The sequence below is a fragment of the Trachinotus anak genome, unplaced genomic scaffold, assembly GCF_046630095.1.
Source record: "Trachinotus anak isolate AG129_WGS33_773 ecotype Australia unplaced genomic scaffold, CSIRO_AGI_Tana_v1 ptg000011l, whole genome shotgun sequence".
NCBI classification, from domain to species: domain Eukaryota; kingdom Metazoa; phylum Chordata; class Actinopteri; order Carangiformes; family Carangidae; genus Trachinotus; species Trachinotus anak.
In genome coordinates this window covers 28113066-28133066 of record NW_027273862.1, presented here as the reverse complement: position 1 = coordinate 28133066, position 20001 = coordinate 28113066, and the positions used below count along the sequence as shown (strand labels likewise).

At 38.9% G+C, this 20001-nt stretch overlaps 2 protein-coding genes and 1 long non-coding RNA gene across 5 annotated transcripts in view; 1 reads left to right on the top strand and 2 right to left on the bottom strand.

Moving 5' to 3' along the window:
- Positions 1 to 579: 579 nt before the first annotated feature.
- On the bottom strand, positions 580 to 4034 carry LOC139627716 (troponin I, fast skeletal muscle-like). The gene is made up of 6 exons (XM_071488745.1): positions 3965 to 4034; positions 3829 to 3865; positions 2771 to 2899; positions 1361 to 1450; positions 1043 to 1219; positions 580 to 793 (listed from the first exon to the last, which is right to left on the bottom strand). The coding sequence occupies exons 1-6, from the start codon at positions 3970 to 3972 to the stop codon at positions 707 to 709; spliced, it is 528 nt and encodes a 175-aa protein (XP_071344846.1). The 5' UTR covers positions 3973 to 4034; the 3' UTR covers positions 580 to 706.
- Positions 4035 to 10050: 6016 nt separating this feature from the next.
- LOC139628151 (uncharacterized) lies at positions 10051 to 14577 on the bottom strand. Its single transcript, XR_011692701.1, has 4 exons — positions 14442 to 14577; positions 13693 to 13773; positions 11574 to 11685; positions 10051 to 10658 (listed from the first exon to the last, which is right to left on the bottom strand). It is a non-coding gene; the product is annotated as an uncharacterized lncRNA (long non-coding RNA).
- Positions 10088 to 20001, top strand: part of LOC139628150 (Golgi apparatus protein 1) — a 29786-nt gene continuing 19872 nt past the window's right edge. For 2 of the 3 annotated variants that reach the window (XM_071489541.1, XM_071489540.1), the window contains exons 1-2: positions 10088 to 10469; positions 18259 to 18288. In XM_071489541.1, coding sequence (XP_071345642.1) covers positions 10137 to 10469; positions 18259 to 18288 — 363 coding nt within the window. In that variant the 5' untranslated portion in view covers positions 10088 to 10136. Of the gene's footprint in view, positions 10470 to 14449; positions 14526 to 18258; positions 18289 to 20001 lie in introns of those variants that run through there. The other variant, XM_071489542.1, reaches the window with a different exon arrangement.

Sequence of the window (20001 nt, the reverse complement as noted above, 5' to 3'; positions counted from 1 at the left end):
TTTTCATATTGGATTTTACTACCTTCTCTATATTCTTATAGCCTTTTTTTCTAATTTAAAATGTGTAATAACATGTCCCAAAGAGAACACCACCCCCTGTATTGTATGTTAGTACTTAGTCTAATTATTAATAATATTTCTTTCATAAATACCTTTCATCTTTCATCATGTCATGTGACATAGAGGTTCAAAATCTACTGTGTAGCTACATGTTCCAGACAGGAAACAACCCCAAATACATTTCATTTACATTCATGCTGCTAATCTCCCCTTCTACCACCTCCAGAAAGGTCACAGCTCATCGTCATGTTCATGAAACCAGTTAGAGACGATTTTTGTTTTAGGACATAGAGCATTATTCTGCTGGATGTCAGATATTCCCAAACCAATCTTTTCCCTAAACGATAATCCAACTTTTTTTCAAGAACAAAAACCCACCAGCACAACTTAAGCAGCATTTGACAACCTTTGCAAGAAATACACAACATCAGTCTTTATTCTGCCCTAAACTCTAAAAGTAAAGGGACAAAAAGGAAACGTATTACCTTTTCATGATATATCAAATTATGGCCATGAAAGTCACAAAAACACCACATGATTTATTTCTTTTGTCATTTATACAAACTGCCAACAATGTGGACTCACATGATACACACAAATGAATGATGCCGACGCTGAACCTCACAACAGAACAACACACAGATGTTTAAGCCTCTGTCTCGAACATCTTCTTCCTGCCGTCCATCCCGGCCTTGTCTTCGATGTTCTTCCTCCAGTCGCCCGTTTGCTTCTCCTGAGAGAAACACAGTCTGATTCAGATCACTGATGATAAAAGGTTAAGACTCTCTTGCTCGCTGTGTTTAATCTTAAAGTTTCTGTGTTGTTATATTTTTAGGACACTGAGAATATGAAACATCCCCTATTGTATAACGTGAGATGTTAAAACCACACATATCTCTTCTTATGGATATAAACACTTCACAAAACATGGGACCTTTAAAATAAGTCCCTCAGTGTTTAATATGAAGTCTGAAGCACCCACCTCCTCTTTCACATCCTTCTTGACCTGTTTCAGGTTGGCTCTCAGGTCCATGGACACTTTGTGTTTGGAGCCCAGCAGAGCAGCCAGCATGGCGTCGGCCGACATTCGCACCTTCTTCAGGGCCGGCTTCTTAAACCTCCCCTTCAGATCCTGAACCATCAGCTTCAGGTCGTCGATCTGGCAGAGAAAACGCTGACTGAGGTCACTCAACTCTTGAAGACACATATAAACTTGTTTGCAAAAAAAGCTTGAATATTTTTATTGTGCATTGTTTTTGTGGACAATGACAGAGGTGGGATCATTCGTTTAAGATCGTACCTCCTTGTCGGACTTTTTCATTTTGATCTCCATGTCGTATCGCTCCTCATCCACCAAATCAATCTGCTTGTGAAGTGTCCGGCACAGCTCCTGGTGTTGTGATACACAGGAAATGAGGAAGACAAAGAGTGAGCCTTCATATGTCTGACAGAAACAAACACGGCCGTTGTACCAGGGAATCACCTCTCTCCACATTTTATATTTTCTGTCACCTCCTGCTCGCTCCTGTGAAAGTTCCTGTTTGTACAAAGCCAGACAGGTTTTAGGTGCTGACCCAAACACGTGGCCAACATCCACCAATATTCACAACTGTCTTACTGTGTGTTTTTAACGTAGAAAATGGCTCCACATTTTAAATTTGCACAGACTTTTTAATATTAAAATGACAAATTTAGAGGACTTTGCAGTGACAGGAGACAAAAAAGACCATACTTTCAAATTAAAGCTGTATTAACTGACTTTTCACCTCGTTTTGCTTCTTTTGTCTTTGTTTGTTTGTTTGGTCAGTTAGAGGCAGCAAAATAAGCTATAAACACAACACTGACATATTAACACAATGAAAGCTGACATGGGACGTCCAGTACTGATGGTCCTTTTAGCTTTGGTTTCTGGTTTGGCCTCTATGAACTCCTAAGAAAAATATCTGGCTCTTTGGCCACTAGATGTTCCACTTGTATCAGAAGTCAGTCGCTGCCTGGTGCACGAGACCAAACCAAAACAACGAGGCAGTGACCTGAAACATGCAAAAAAACAAAACTTCATAGAGTTTTAAATTAGTTAGTTTTAAATAAACAATTTTTAATGCAACTTCATTTCAAAACTGTAGTGTGTGATCTGCTACCTCAGGTTTGGATTATTTATTTATGGGTTTATTTTATATTATAATTCAAATTATCATATGGAAATACAAATTTAAAATAATTCATTAATTTAAAAAGAGAGATATACAACTGATTATCAATGTAATCAATAATGATAATAATATTGTTGATTACTGAATAATTGTTTTTGTTATTTTTCAGGCAAACATGAAAAACATCCTCTGATTCCAGTTTCTATCAAATTAGGAATTGATGCATTGCTTTATTGTATTTGATAGAAAACTGAATAAAATGGGTCAAATTAAAGATGTGATCTGAAAACATCAGTTTTAAGTTTTTTCAATATTTTAGGACATTTTACAGATAAAACAATTAACTGAGAAAATAATCAGCAGATCGATTGATAATGAAAATAGTCAATATTATTAGTTGCAGCCCTACACATTCAAACTGAGCAAACCTCAGATGTGAGTTTCTGGGTTTTTATTTCTCTCATGGTAATGACAACTGAGCAGTAAGAGGACAATGTTCAGAGAAGTTATCTGAGTGTTTCTGGGCTCCACCCAGCGTCCAGGTGGTGGACGTTTACCTGGAGCTCCTGCATGCAGCCTGGGATGGAGAAGGCCGGGCAGTTCTCCTCCATGTACTTCATCTTCTCCTTCTCAGCCTCTCGCGCCTCCTCCTCCAGCATCGCCTCACCGATCTGCAGCAGCAAGCTCTGAGAGAAAGAGGAGTTCACGTCTTCACACCGCCACAGACACAACTAGGCTCACACTAAAGGGTGATGATGCTGTGATCAGGTATTTTACGTGTGTGTGTCCTTTTTTCATTCAGTGTTGGATCATGTTTTTTCTTTCATTTTCTCTTGATCCTTGTTCAGTCTTTAAATATTCAGTATCATCAAATCAAATATAAACTAATATTTGACTTTATTTAATGTTTCCTTTATGATACAGCTGCCTCAGGCTACAGCAGCATTTCATTAAAATACACTAAAATTAGCAAAGTAATTTAAAGACCACACTTGTTTTATGGTTTCCTATGATATCTTGTATAGTGTGCTGAGTTTTTGTCAACAACAAGTCAACAAGTCACTGATAGAGGCACAAACTGACCACAAACAGATTCAAAACAACCACAGGGAGACACAAAATGACCACAAAGCACATAGCCAATTTCAGTCTGGGGAACTTATACAATAAGGGTGGGGGGCCTTTTACATGTCTGTGCTCAGGGGCCCATTTTTGGTTGTTGCAAGAGGACAGAAGCTCCTTTTTCACTGTCTCAGGATTTTATGTTATTTTCAGATGTGTCTTTAAAACTTTGAATTTTATCACAGCACAGAAATACACAGGAGTAAAAGTCTAAAATATAATTATTATTATTATTACTCCATTAAACTCTAAATCTCTCTGAATTAACTCATTAGATTTCATTTGTGTGCACTGGAAAAATGTGTGAGCTGCTTCTCTTCCTTATTTTAGTGTTATGATGTTTTCATATTTTAACACAAAACACTTTTAGATCAGCGCTATGTTGAATTTATGATGGTGATAATATTTACTTCACAGCAGATTGTAGAACAACATAAAAAGTACGCATTTAAATCTAAAAAAAACTTCAGGACTTAACACCATCTTACTCTACCTTGAGCTGATTCCTCCGGCTCGTCGACATCTTTTTCCTAAAAAGAAAAAAAAAACCAAACAAGGAGGAAAATGATGAGAGTATTTCTATGAGTTTTGCAGATTGAGAAAGTTTCCTCAGTGAGATCAGGACTTACTCTGCCATCCTGACTGCAGCTGAATCCTGCCTGTGGCCAAGAGACAAGAAGAGAGATGAAATACCACAGCTTTCTGGTCTCTTTATAGATGTTGGCTCAGTGTGTGTGTGTGTGTGTGTGTGTGTGTGTGTGTGTGTGTGTGTGTGTGTGTGTGTGTGTGTGTGTGTGTGTGATGGACCAGCACCAGTTGCTGGATGGCAGCAGCTGAGCCTGAAACAAACGCTTCAGGAATTTTCTTCTGGAAGAATCTTTAGACAATGTGGGACCATGACAAGGACTCAGTGTTTCAGGGTTGTGAACTAAATATTCTCTACTGTTTATTTACAACAAGTCCCATGAAATGACCAAAACCAGTGACTTGATCAGACCAACAAGTAATGTGTGTGTATCCACTTTCTGATATGGTTTACTGGCTTTATTAGAGTTAATAATAGTTAATTAATCATTAACTCATGCTTGATAGATCTTTTACAAGCCATTATTAGAAACAACTTTTGGGTTGCCAGGTTGTGGAAAATCCTCCTCTCCAATGGACTGTTTGACCCGTTATCTTTTAGAAAAGTGCTGTAGGACATCTGGACCAAAATCCATATTATTATAAATTGATTATTAACATTTTCAACTGCAGATTTATTATGGTATAACCATTTATTAACTTTACAAACAGAGTCTTATTATAGTTAATCCGCATAAGAAAAAACTGAAAGAAAAAAACGTTTTCATTCCGTTGTTTGAATAAAGACTAGTTAGACAGTTAAAGACAGTTATTCTAATTAAAGTCTTATTACTTTCTAAACTTAAAATAAATCTAGTAAATGATTCGTAAACCATTAATAAATCCATTCATTACAGGCTGTGAACCCTTTGTAAGTGGCGCCTTATCAGGAAGTGGCAGCCTACTGATATGTCTTATTCCTCTGAGCCATAAAGCTCCACTGTTACCAAAAAATATTAAAAACACATCGGTGAGCCACCCTGTTGCACAGGGTGACATGTTCCATCATTATGAACACACACACACACACACACACACACACACACACACACACACACACACACTCTATTTTGACTCTGCCCCACACACACACTGTGTCCTGCTGTTTCAAATATTCGCGAGATCACCAAACATGGAGTCATCCGCTGCTGAAAATAGTCCCCAGGTAAATATCATCCTGTTTAAGTAATGTTTTCTAAAAACTACAGTTCCCAGCTTTTTTAAGGAAACTACAGAGTCTTTATAAAAAGTTGAACTAGATATCTGTGACCTGTTAAGATGAACATCTTCAGCAGGCACCGGTGGACTTGATGCTCAGCGATACAGAGTATATACTAGAGTATAATAATCTAGGAAGGCTACTGCTTCAACATGATTTGTACTGGAGCTTCACATTAATTTCTCTTGCTAATTTTAAAAGGAATTTGTAGCATCTCCTTTCCTGGAACTTGGTGGTTGTCCTGATATCATGAATTTATTCACTTTGCATGAATTGTATATGTTTTTTTGTTGTCCATAGTGGTTGGAAATTATTTGAATTTTCCATATTGCTCACATTTATAATTGTGTTCTGTGTGTATAGTTTTGTTTTTGGTTGTTAAACGATGGGATTTCATGTTTGGAAGAGAGAGTCCCAGAGGTTTTCTGGTGAGGCAGGTCCGAGGACGCCTCTAACAACAGGTAGCTGCTCAGTACACCTGTTGATAATAACTTGATTATTACTCATTGATGGTGAAAAGTAAAAAGCATCCAACCATGAAACTGAAGGACAGCTTCACAGCTGAAACAACTGTGCATTTTTCTCCCTGTGTGTGAAAATGAAAAAGCAGATATATTCACAATTTATGGTGTTTTCATGATATTTCTATGAATTTAAATGTCTGGGTCACCTGAGTAAAACCTTCAGAGGAAACTGTAAATTACGATCACACTGTTCCGAGTCTGATGTTTATAATGAACAATAAAAACCAACCAACACTGAATCTGCTACTGAGACAATTAAAGCTCAGTTCCCTTAACAGCAGAGGGTATTTCTGCTGTCCTTGTTTTCCTCTGAGTCAGCTCAGCTGTAGTCTGTAACAGCTGACTGCTCTCTTCATCTGTCTGCCTGTTTCCGACGTGCTGTTCCACAGACAGTAATGAATATTCAGCAGTGATGGAAAAAAGCTATTCAAATTCACAGATAAATAAAAATACTTCAGGAAAAAGTGGAAGTCGCAAATCTTGTTACAACTTAGATAATAATTGGATATGAATTGTTATCAAGTTTCAAATGTGAAAGCAATAAATAAAGTTTTGGTCCATTTTAAAAAATGTAAATATTAAATCAATGTGTCACCAGTTAAAGTACAATTAAAAACAGCTGATAAAAAGAGATTGTTTAAAAATCTATTGTTTACAAACTGAAACCATCTACCTTCAGATTTCTATTAGAAATGTTTTATTTGTAACATTGAGCTACAAAGTCAGTCTGTAACTATAAATAAAATCTAAATATCTAATCTAAAACATTCATGGAGAAATCTGTGGATTATCCTGGGAGCTTGTAAAAGGTGATGGTCCTGGTTTATAGAAATTTTATTAAAATCTGATGGTCAAAATGAGAAACATGCAGATTCAGGTTAAAATAAAAATACAATAAGAATCACAGAACATACCTTTATTATGGAATTTGTACGTAATGTTAACAGTGGGACTGGATGTGTGGCTTGAGAACCAGAAAAGGCTCCCAGCAGCTGTCAGCTCTAAACTGGGAGGATTTATTGCTCCAACTAGTTCCCATCATATTCAGCTGCTCAAACAGGCTGGGAGGAACGGAGGGACACGCACACGTAAACACACAAACATGCTCCTCCAGTGAAGTTTTTTCAGTGTATAAACAGCGGCGCTCTCCTCACTGTGTTTCTGCCCTCGCCCCTTCCTGGTCACCGACTTCCGCAATTATCACAGGTGTTTGTTTGTTCACATGTTTAATTTTCTTATGTTGTTATTCATATTACTCTGGCAAAGATTGTGGAGTCAGGGCCGAGATGTCTGGTATTCTGCCTCATGGACACACAGGAAAGAGGAAACCAGCAAATATAAAGTCCGGAAAAAGACAAACATTAGCTACACAAAGGCTAAAGCTAAAGCTGGAAATCACAGAGAACCCTCAGATCAGGATACTCCACAGACAATATAAGGGGCACTGACTGTATTTTATTAAAATATCCATTAAGTGTCATAGTGATAAATGAAAATGTGGAATGTAGGAACTAAATTCCTCTTTTTAAATTGAACCCCCTACAGTAAGAGCCACTGTGCAAATGATCAACTAATAGAACAGAGAAACATACTCTGGAAGTATAGACTTTCTTGCAAAGTCTTGCTTGTCATAGTCTAAAAATGTCAAAGACGTCCTTTCATCAGTCCGGCTGTTGAAGTTATATCGCTGAAATTACTTTGAGCCACTGGAGGAAATGAGTTGCCTTGCTAACCCCATAATCTACAGCAGCTGTGTAGCGTAACCCCCTTAACAGGTCTCATCCAGATATTGAATTGGATATAAAGTTTTAGATTTGAAACATTCATTTTGGTGTAAAAAATTACATAAACATTTTATGGCCGCACAGCGTCAGAGCCCTAGTCATTATTACAGAACACTGCACATTTTTAGGTTCTCCTTTTGGTTTCTAACTTCAGAGGAGAGAGCTGCACGTTCACAAATACTGACCAAACTGTTCTGGGGCACAGGAAGAAGAAATGTGAATTCTTAAAAGGGTTGGATTCTCCTTCAAAAGCACAAACCATGACTGTAATATAATGTTTCTATCCTCAAAGCATCTGGTGCAGAAAAAGAACAGACTAAAATCATAAATGTTGAAGGTGTTATAGAAGCCTATTGGGGATTTGATTCAATGATCACGTTAACTTGACAAGGAAAATGTAAATGTAATTTTTACCTCATGTATCCGTTCTGGGATCACACTGGACTTGAGTTAACGAATAAGAGCAAAGCAGGAGAAGCAGTCAACAGGTTCCAGTTGAACGTATTTAATGTTTTACAGTCAGTTGGATGTGAGTGGTTACAGATGAGTGGTTATATTTCTACAAATGAAAGAAAGTGAACATACAGGTCAAAGTCTATTATATTATCTTGAATAAAGCAACAAACAATTCTAAATCAAAATCAGTTCTTCAATACATTCTGACTTCAAATATACAATCAGGTGAGAACAAACCAAGGAGATTAGATGTTCCACTTAACGACAAAATAAACATGACTTGAAGAAGTATAATGAAATAAATCATACTCACTCAACGTTTGATTTGCAACACTTGAAGCCGCTGTATGATTTATGATACACTGATAATTGAGGTATGCATGTTGGAGCTGCTTTCTAAAATAATCAAGTTCCATTAGGAAGCTGCTGAACCTGCCAGAATTCTCTGTAAAGTAAACGTGGGTCTGGTAAAACCCAGATGAGGGTCAGCAGCTCTGCATTAAAACTGTTCTGCCTTGTTTCCCATGTTGCATTCATGACAGAGCAACCAATATACAGGATAATGTAAAACCAGTTGCATGTTAACTGTTTAAAACTCCACTCACAGTCAGATATTATCCTTTGCCACTGTCTATGGGATGGTGAGAAATCTGTGAACAACAGTTTGAAAAATAAAAGAATGAAGACAAAAAGAATATAGTTTTTAAAAATTTTTTGAATTAGGCAGAATAAAAACAAAAAGGCAAAGAATTAATATGTTATATGCATTGTGCACATTGACTGCACTCAGATAAACTCCTCTAATCATCCAGTTAATTAAGAGACATAGTTTAAATTTAACAAAATTAAAGACTTTTTATTATAATCAGGACTCAAAGCACTTTTGATGTTTTTATTTCCTGTTTACAATTGTCTGTATTGACATTGCACATCTTGTCAGACTTTGATAAGACATTTAGTGTTAAATTGTATGAGACCTCTGGATCGCTGCCATCACTGGTTAACACAAACTGTACAATAATCTATTGTTCACTTTCAGCAACAACTTTTTATGTAAAATCCCAGCATCGTTTACATCTTAGTCCTTTTCACTTAAGAGCAAAGCACCTGTGCACCTGTGCAAGCCAGATTCAAAATGGCTGAATTATGGCTCCAGTCTGGCATATAAGCAATATAATCCTCTATGGCAGTGTCAGCCTGTAAGGAGGATGAGTGCCCCCTTGACATTAGCATACAATAAGTCCAGTGTTGTAATATCTCTGGTTTGAGATGTGACGTATGGAGTGAATGAAAGCAGAGAAGAGCACAGGGAGGCAGGGTTGACCTCTCCAGAGATGAGGAGGAGGAGGAGAGCCTGTGGGTGCAGTTTTTATGGTGGATTGGACGACGTCACCAGCTGTCTCGGTGTGGGCAGAGCGAGGGATGTATTATAATACATCCAATGTAATACATCCAGAGGTATTATATTATTATATGATATATTATTATAATACATCCAGATGTATTATAATACATCCAATGTAATACATCCAGAGGTATTATATTATTATATAATATATTATTATAATACATCCAGATGTATTATAATACATCCAATGTAATACATCCAGAGGTATTATATTATTATATGATATATTATTATAATACATCCAGATGTATTATAATACATCCAATATAATACATCCAGAGGTATTATATTATTATATAATATATTATTATAATACATCCATGGGGGCAGAGCGAGGGATGTTTACTGCTATTACCTCAGCATGTGATGAATTCCCTTGTTAGGTAGGAAGGCCTCATGGTAACTGCTGGCAAATCAATGTCACTTAATTGTAACATCAGAGCTAGTTTTCTCCCTGTGTCTCCTCTGCTGTGTCTCAAATCTGACACCTCAGTCAGTGCACTCACTACACTACACACTACATTCAATTCATTCATTCATTCATTCATTCATTCATGTTTTACATCTGTATTTTATGTATGAATGGAGATGAGCTGGTGTGCAAACAAAACCGGAAAAATTTAGTTTTAAAAACCGACTCTGTGCTCATACTAAATGATCTTATTTATTTATTTTATCGAATGACCGGAAATTCTAAATGTAGTCTTGTCATGAGGACTTTTATTGTGAATTGGCTGACCGGAAGTGAAGCTGCCTCATTGAGAGGAACTTGACAGTGGTGTGAAGATGGCGGCGCACGGTCGCCCTCAGCTGCTGCTGCTGCCGCTGTTACCGTTCGTGTGTCTCTGCGGCTTCGGCTCCGTCCTCGGCCTGAAGGCTGCCAGCGGACCGGCCGAGCCTCCCAACCCGCCCGTCCTCAGAGCCGTCGATCCCCCGGTCAAGGATGCACCTGCAGCCGCCGCCGCCGCCGCCGCCGCCGGGGCCTCGCAGCCTCGAAGGGCGACCGGTTGGAAGCTGTCGGAGGAGGAGGCCTGCCGGGAAGACCTGACCCGCCTCTGCCCCAAACACACCTGGACCAACAACCTGGCCGTGCTGGAATGCCTGCAGGACCGCAGAGAGGTAGGTGTCCGCTGGCGGAGCTCCCCGGTCCCGGGAGGCGACGGGCATCTGCTGGGTGTGTCGCCCCGGTGGGTTAGACCCACACCGGCTGTCAGCATGGCACTGATGCAGAGGTGGACAGCTGAGGCAGGGGAGAACATCCACACCTGCATCACCTGCATCACCTGCATCAGTGTGTAACCTCCGAGTCTCCATGCACATGCACACACACACACACACACACACCCACACACACACACACACACAACAGATAAATGTAGGGAAACGGATATTTGTGTTTTTCTCCTGATTTTACACTTGTCTGACAACTCTGTCTACAAAAAATACATTATTATTAAATTACGCAATGATGGACTTTTAAGTGCAAACATAGACTAGCTATATGTATATACAGCAAAACATAAATGCAGGTCTGGAAAAGTCTCATAGTTATTAAAAAGTCAGTAAAATTTAATTGATTTCAGAATGTTTTTCTTGCTGGATGTAGACTCTAACTTAACCTCTGGCCATGGATCTCATAGAACCATAATTTGCCTTTTTAATTGATTAATCCATCCATCAATTTTCTGCCACCTATCAGGGCCCAGACATGGATGGATTATGAGACACGTCCTACACAGGACCCCAGTCTGAAAGGTTGTTTGGACATAGAGACAAAAATGTGATAGAAATGTCAATAAATAAATGTCCTTAATAAATAATAAGGCCTTAACTGTTTTTTTCCTTCAGTCTTCTACAGATGAAGGTACTGAATATAATTATATTCAGTATTAAAAAGGTTTTTTGAATTGAATTTAGTGATTGGTGCAGAAAGCATGAATACCAATAAAGCACATTTGTCAGTAGTAATATGCACTTATACTCCCCCACATTTATCTTACAGTTACTTTGCAGAATATGGTTTTACATCTCACTACAATATGATGCATCACTGGAGTTGAACAGTCACAGTCAAGTCACATTTTTTTAATGACAGATATTTTTTGCATATTTCTCATGTAAGATAAACAGCCTGTCAGAGTTATAGACCTGTTTTACTGCTGAGTTTACGGATGTCACTGATGTAGAAAATGAAAAACCCGAACAGGAAAAAAAATGTCTTACTTTCAGATGTTGTCGGCTGTCAGTCCATGTATTATATTTCATTATTTATTTAGTTAACTGTTTAATTTGATTTCCTGTGCATTGCATTTCTCCTCTTCACGTCCTCTGCACTCTGCCAGGAAAAAAAAGATTGTGGTGGAGAAATACTGAATTGTTCAGAGCTGATTCATTGATCTCTCAGTGGACAGAAAATAAATCAACAGTTTTGAGAATCAATTATTCATCTGAGCAATTTATCAAGGAAGAAAAACTTCACTTCTCGCTTCTCACATGTGAGGATTTGTTGTTTTTTCTCTGTTTTGTAGAGCTGGAAAATGAATGTCTTTTTGGGTTATGTGTCACTTTGGTCACTTTGTCACTGCTGTCTGTCTCAGTGTCACTTTCTGTGACATTTTATAAACTAAATTGACTTATATAAATAATAAATAGATTAATCTATAATAGAAATAATCCTGCAGGCCTAGAGTAATTTATGTATGTTTTTGAGTATTTTCCTTTTTTCCGTTGGACAAAAATACACAATGTACAGTTCAGGAGCTGAGTCAGTGAAGTAATGATCAACCTGAGTGAGGTGCGAAGCGGTGTGTGTGTGTGTGTGTGTGTGTGTGTGTGTGTGTGTGTGTGTGTGTGTGTGTGTGTGTGTGTGTGTGTGTGTGTGCAGTCATTCAGCTGTCAGGTGACTCACAGGGTGAAGTTAAACCACAGATTCAGTTTGTGTTTCTTTGTGATGAAAAATCCAAACAAATATTTTTTGCATTCTTCACATTCTCTTTCCAGATTTGCCGCCTACATGCACAGATTAATTTTGGATTCTTAGTTTGGCAAATCACAAAGTCACTTTATGTTCACAGGAGAAGAAGCACTGTAATGCAACCAGAGCTGAAACGATTTGTCCATTAATGGATTAGATCGACAGAAAATTAATTGGCGACTATTTGCGTCGTGTGGTTTTGGTGTCCACTCGTTCAGTTTATGTGTCCAGCCGGGGAAACTCTCTCTGTGCAGAGATGAGAGTGCAGCAGATGGATAACTTGGTTTATCACGCTGATATATGTGATAGGTAATTACTGCTGATCCGTATTCTTCATACACTGTTTGTTTACAGCCTTTAATAGATTTTCCACTCTGTTCTTTTGCTCTCTTCATCTGTTCTGTGCAGTAGAAGAGGAAAATCTTTTCCTTAAGTCAAAATACAATTAGAGCTCTGTAAAAATACTCTGTTATAAGTAGAGATGCATTGATTAGCAGATATATTAATAACGTTTTTGAAGAATTCACTAATTTCAGTTTCTCAGTTGTTAATTTTTGCTGTTTTCTTATGTGATAAGAAAGAGAGAGTGCCTCTCTCTGAAATATTAGAGATGACATTGACAGATTAAACAGTTTGGTCTTTTATTTGGCTTTTTGCTTTGTTTTGTTAGACATGGGATCATTTTATCTCCTCAGTTATTTATGAGAAACCATCTGAGAGGTTTAGAGGGAATCACTAACAACTCAGAAACATGAGGAGACACTGACTGTTTGTAAGAGGTCACAGCCTGAAAGGGCTGGAGCTACTGGTTTAATTTTTCAACAGTGTGTTGTATTTTATAAACCCATCACATTTTTTATGTGAAACAATCATTAACTGCAGCTGCAAATGCTCAAGGGTTTTTTGTCAACCTTTCTCTGGTTCCAGTGTTTCCACTGTGAAAATTTGTAGCTTTGCTTTTTCTGTCTCTTTATGTTGTGGACTGTTGTTTGGGTACTTTTGGCATTTGTGACGACCATTTTTCACTATGTTCTGACATTTTAAAGCCGAAACAATTAATCAATTGCTTGATAAAACAATGAAAATAAGCTTTAGTTCAACTTATATTCATATAATTTGTTGTTTCCTTTCGTTTTTTTCTCCTTTAAGAGTTTTGGTCTCTGATCTATAGAGAAAAACATCAGATGTGTTTATGACAACACTGTTGACCCAGTTTTTCTGTCCTGTTTTCTCTCACACACATTCACACATAAATACACACACTGACATCATTAATTACTCGTCAATCTTCAAAAACAACCACACAGAAAATTTCCATCAACTTTGTTTCACTTAGTTTGTGAAACTAATGCAGCTAAATAAACAAACCTTTTGAGGGTGAAAATGTCCATCCCAGTTTCTGCAAGTCCAAAGACATCTTCAAATATCTGGTTTCTTTCTATCAACAGCCTAAAACCCCAAATTATTCAGTTTAGATGGTTATAAAACAGCAAAAAGCAGAAAATCTCAACATGTCAGAAGCTTCTTTTTTGGCCATTTTTGCTTGAAAATGATTTAAATGATTATCATTATAAAAAATAGTTGCAGATTGTTATTCTGTGATGAACTAATTGATTAATCAGCCAGTCACTGCAGCTGTACACACATGTATGGCTGTTGTTTAGATTAGTGTAAGTTAAATATATCTTTAAATGTATATATGGTATATTGGTGTTGGCATACAGGTCTGTTAATAAGTAAAAACAAACTCCAGCACCATGTTCCCACACATCCTGGAAAACAGTCACCCAGTTTTCCAGTCATGGAAAACACATGGAAAAACAAAGAAAAGGTAAAATATCCTGGAAAATCTTATGTTGTCCTGAAAAATAATTTCTCCTATTTAGCTTCAGCTGAGAATAAACCAGCCCATCTGTCAGAGTTTCCTCCAGCTGAGAGGGATAAGTTACGTTCAAGATCATACTCGGGTTCTAACTGTGTTTGCGGACGAGGCTTTGTTGAACAGGCTGTTAGTAAACGTTGTTTTCTCCCCAGCTTGTTCCAAACAGTTGAATAATGTTGGATTTGTTGGTTTGGTTCAGTTGCTATAGTTGGCGCTCTTGTTAGCTTGTTTTTACCTGTGAAGGTTTAAAGTCCGTGATCCGACCCCTGGCTCGGAGCAGTGACGTCATTGCTGAGCGTCGGTGTGAGTCAAACTCCAGGTAAATATTGGCTAACGGGACTTTTTGACCTTGCTAGCATTGTCCCTTCAGACACACTGCTGAATTGTTGAGGTAGATTGGATCATAACATGAGTCGCAGGGGTCGTGATTGACCCATATCTCAAAGACTCGCACTCGGATCCGGATCCGGACCGAACGGCAAGTCGATCCGGCCCCAGCCCACACCTTATATTAGGATACAATGAAGTGTATGTTTACTACATCAAAAAAAAAAAAAATATATATATATATATATATATATATTATTATCAATAAATTGTTCATTTTGTAAAATATAACATATTTTAGATTTTTACGGCGATTCTGGCCCGAGGTTGAGATGTAACCATGGCAACGATGACAGCCGGCGCACGTATGACGCAACACTGACGCGCCTCAGTTATCAGGCTTCATGTCAACATTAGCAAGTCAGCTAAGGGCTAAAAGATAATTCATGTGCTTTTCACTACCTTTGACCTTATCTGGAAATCAGATTTGGACCTTTGAATATCAAGTTTGAGAACCCCTGCTCTAGAGCCTTACTAGAAGAGGAGCTAAAGTGTGATAAACTGATAACAGTCTTTGAGTCCAACTTTGAATCTTACATTTAATAACTAGTTTTGTCAGTGGGCAAAATTGTAGGATATAATTTTTTATTGGTGCTCAGGCAGCAGTGGTTATTTAATACTAGCATGGCTCTCAGTAGACAGCAGACCTCCGCCAAGGGCAAACATTTTCTTCCACATAGCACCTGCCGAGCGTAGAGCACAAAGGGCCTAACAAAATAAACAAAAAACCTGCAGGTGTGTTGCAGTATTTTATGATCAATTTGTGATAATGTAAGAGATGGTTTCATAGTGAAGTTACAGCCACTGACTGCATGTGTTTAATCGGACTTCCACAGAGAGGAACATGTTAGTGTCTGTTATAGCAGAGAGACCGTCACTGAACACGTCCTGGAAAAAGATCTCTCGAAAAGAGTGGGAACCCTGCGTCACCCTCCATTATCCACCATGCTGACGTCAACAAACGTGCGCACACACACACACACACACACACACACACACACACACACATACGCACCCCCCCGGCCCTGAGCGATTCCCTCTTTATGGAGATAATTACATCGCTTCAACTCAATAACAGCTGTGGCCTCCTGAAGAGGTAAATGACTCTTATAAATCTGCCTCTTCTTCAGAGAAAGACACACCCCTGACACACACACCAACACAAAATCAGCCCAGCAGCAGCAAAGCAGTGCAGCGTTGGAGAGTTTATTTATGGTGGTCTAAGCCCTGAAATCTGACACTTGAGAGACGTCTGGGAAAAAAAAACAAAAAACAGCACCACGATTAGAAACTAAGTGCTACACAGGAAGTCACTTTGCCACAGCACAAACAGGCCTGTGGCCACAATCTCAGGTGTGGTCAGCCTGTCACTTCACTCACTGGCTCTGGATTGACGGTGTGTAAAGATGCTGATGTTGTGGAGCAGTTTCAGCCTGCGGTCGGCCTCACAGGGAGGGGGCTGTTTTCTCTCCGTGCAGCTTTTTACTGGATTGTGCCAACACTTCGCTTTTGTGGAGTGTGATTGTGTTATTTGGACTGAGTCACTTTGTTCAGCCGCTCTTGCTTTCAATCACAATATCATCGTCTCTGTTCATTTGCCGAGATGAAAACAGCTGCTGGCTCCTGCTGGAACCGAGGCTGATGAGAGACTGAACCAAAACAGTAAATGTGGTGGAAAAACTTTGAGCTAAAAGAGGCTAAAAAGCTGCTTGGAGCTGCAGAGTTGGTCACGATTTTCTGAAACTCCTCTCACATGACACAGTTATTTGAATAGTTTTTATTCCCAGAAGAAAAGAGCTGGTACGGCCTGGTGCTGCAGACCACCACGGCAGTTTGTAGCAGCGTCGCAGTGAAGCGACAATAAACCCTCTGTCAGCTCACATGTACAGAGGTTAGTCTCACACTGTAAACTTCTAGGAGCCAGACATTTGGATTTGAGTGTATCATATTCCCAGTGAGATGATGTTCCCAGTGATATAACTCCACCCCTTACCCCTCCACCCATTAGCGTCTGTCACCACTTCAGCTGGATCAGTCTAGTTGATTAATCTGCTCTTGTTTCAAAAGCCTTTGATGTGAATGGAGCAGCTCCTCTTTAATTAATAACTCATTGTCTTGCTAATGAGTAGTTTTTAATCTAGGAGGCCACTGAGGGTCTGTTTCCTCATTACACTTGTTCCTCTGTCTCGGAAACATTTAGTGGAAGTGACAGTTTAAAGTCAGAAGAAGGAGCTTTGTCTTTGTTCCCGTGGGAAGAGCAGAGTTAACACGAAGAGCTTTCATATCTTTGCACTGCAGAGTGACGTGAAGCCGTAACAGCTTCTCCTGCTGCGTTTGCTCTGATAGTCGAGGATGCTGTGGGGGAGTCAGTGGAGAGCATCTGCTGCTTTGTATGAAAGCGCTGCCATTTGAAGAGAAAATGTACCTCGGTGTGATACTGGTACCGTCCTCCTGATGGTTTGTGGTTAGTTTTGTCTTTTCCAGTTCAACTAAAAAAAACAGTCCAGGAAATTCACTTATTTGCCAGTTCCACCTAAAAAAAGAGGGAGATTCTTCAAGGATACAATTAGAGATGATCTATTTACGTATGTATCTACTTATATAAAATGTTGATGTGTTTTAGGAGGTTAGCTAGCTTACATAGTGGGGTTGACATGTAAAACGCCCCCACTCCTCAATTATAGGAGCAAGACTCCAAACTGAAACATGCACAAGTCATTTAGTGTCTCTTGCTGCTCATTTTTTGTCTGGTCGCATTTGTCTTACCTCTTTCTAGTTGTTTTGTGTCTCTTTTTTTGTCATTTTCTGTCAATTCATGCTCATTTTGTGTCTTTTTGGCTCGACTGCAACAGCGGGGCCGTCCCTATGAACATGAATGTCGCTGACTGACTGACCGACTGATGAAGTAACATCATTGGTCAGCCGGCCGAGTGTTGGAGTTTACTCATTGGCCGTTGCTCTTTCAAAATAAATTGGTGAGAACAGTTTGTGTTACAGCAGCAAACAGAGCTGATGTGGTCACTCGGTCCTAAAGGGTCTAAATTACTCTATTCATGGCAAATCAAGACCTGAGGTCCGTGCAGCGGTGCGGTGGGGGTTGGTGGAGGGTTGATAACATACTTTAATGTGTGCACTCATGTGCACCCTGAATGACAGGCAAACAGAAACAGTAAAAACTTTATGGATTTTTTTCACAGCCCAACATTATTATGTATGAATCTGTCCATCAGATTTATTTCTTTAATCATCATCCCTGTGGATCGTCCCGGCCAACTTTAACCTGTTCGTAGGTGCATTTTTTCATTTTTATCAGATTCGGCATAACCACCTGCTGACTCCATCTTTAATCTTCTCATCTGACTCATAGAAAGAAAGCAAAGACACATATTTCCTAAAATACAACAGATTGAACTATTCCTGTAATACCTGATGTCAGTATGGCTGAAATGTCAGACGTGTGTGCTGATCTGATAAGCCCGAGCACAACTCAGACAGTGTGTTTGTGTGTGTGTGTGTGTGTGTGTGTGTGTGTGTGTGTGTGTGTGTGTGTGTGTTTGTGTGTGTGTTTGTGTGTGTGTTTGTGTGTGTGTGTGCGCACTCATGCATGTTTGAATTCACCAGAGGAAAACAAGGTTTGACGTCTTTCTCTCTTTGTGTCTCTGCAGGACACTGACATTGCTCCTGACTGTAACCATGTAAGTATTCCCTCCAAAACACACACACACACACACACACACACACACACACACACACACACGCTCACTAAACACTATGTCATTATAAGATAACTCAGTGGACAGAGACGGGGGATGGGAGAGAGCCGTCGTATCAGAATGTGTTTAACATGTAAATGTTTTTCTGGGTTTGTTGGTTTGAAGGTTGAAGGTTAGACCAGGTTAGAGGATGACATTTGTGGTTTTGAGTGAAATATCTCAACAGCTACTGACTGCATTGTCATGAAGTCTGGCTCACACATTCATCTCCCCCTCAGGATGAATTGTAATAATGTTGCAGCACTAATAATTAATTCCCATCAGCCTCAGCTGATACAACTTTGAGTTTATTGCCACGTAGAAAATGTAATCATGCTAATATGCAAAACTAAAATGTTGAGCAAGGTAAACGTCATCCCTTCTAAGCATTATCTCTGATGTTAACATTTGGCCTCACAGAGCCACATGTCTGTAGACTCTGAGTCTCGTTACATCTCATCCATTAACAGTGTTAGAGGTCAATAATTAACAGACGAGATTAACCTTTTATATTTAACACAGATTCTCACACATAAATCCGTTTACCTTTATAGGATAGTGTAACAGGATTTAGCATTACACAAACTCAGAGTACAGAACTGTGCAGTGGTGTTTTTAGATGGGAAAACATGGTGGTGCAACAACCACAGATGCAAAACCAGAAATTTACACGTTTTCCACACAGTGACTTCTTCAGCTTACTGTTCTGATGCTTTGTTTGTGCTGTCAGTGTGGTAGCCATGTTTGCTCTGCAGAGAAAGTCTGCAGAATTTTACTGTGTTGTCTCAATGGCTCCAAATGTAATATATGTGCATATATTGAATTCCCAGATATGAATATATATGCAAATATAAAATAAAAGCACATATGTAAAAACTATTTGTGAAAACCTGTTTGACTTTGGGAGCCACCACATCCCCACAAACTGTCTCCCCAGCCAAGTGCAGTATAAACACCATTTTAAAACATTTCCTCAGCCTCTGACCTTAAACTGAATAATGATGCACAACAGCAGCTCCTGGGGATTTTTTTTTATTTCTTGCATTCATCCAGAATTATATGAATTTCTGAGTTACACAGTAAAACTCCTCCACGGGCCCCAAATGACCTTTTAAACCTCTTACATCCTGATTTTCTCCTTTAAATCTCCCCTTTTAAGAAATAACAAAGAAAACTTTATTGCTGCAGATTCCCATCTTTTGGAAATATGACTCATAATAATAATAATAATAATAATAATAATAATATGCACCATTACTCACATTTCCTTCAATTGAGAATTACATATGTGGAATCTATGAAAACGTGACTATAATTTCAAAATAAAATTGTCATGCAACAACAGCTCACCATTAGTGCTTCTGTTGAATAAATGTATTTTCTATTTCACAGCGATAATCCCTCATCTCCCTTCACCTGTTGCTCTCTGTTGACTAAAGTGTAAAAAAGATCCTCAGCTTGCCGCCGTAGCTGACGACCTTCACCAACTTCCACCATCGTACTTCCATCACCCTCTAACGTTGTGCCTGGAGTTTGCTGTGGAGCGAGAGGCTCCTAAAGCTGCCTCAGTGTCTCTGGAAGATAAACCCACAGTGTTCAGAGTTCACGGCAGTTAACTACAGACAGGTTTATGAAATGCCACAAGGTTAATGGACA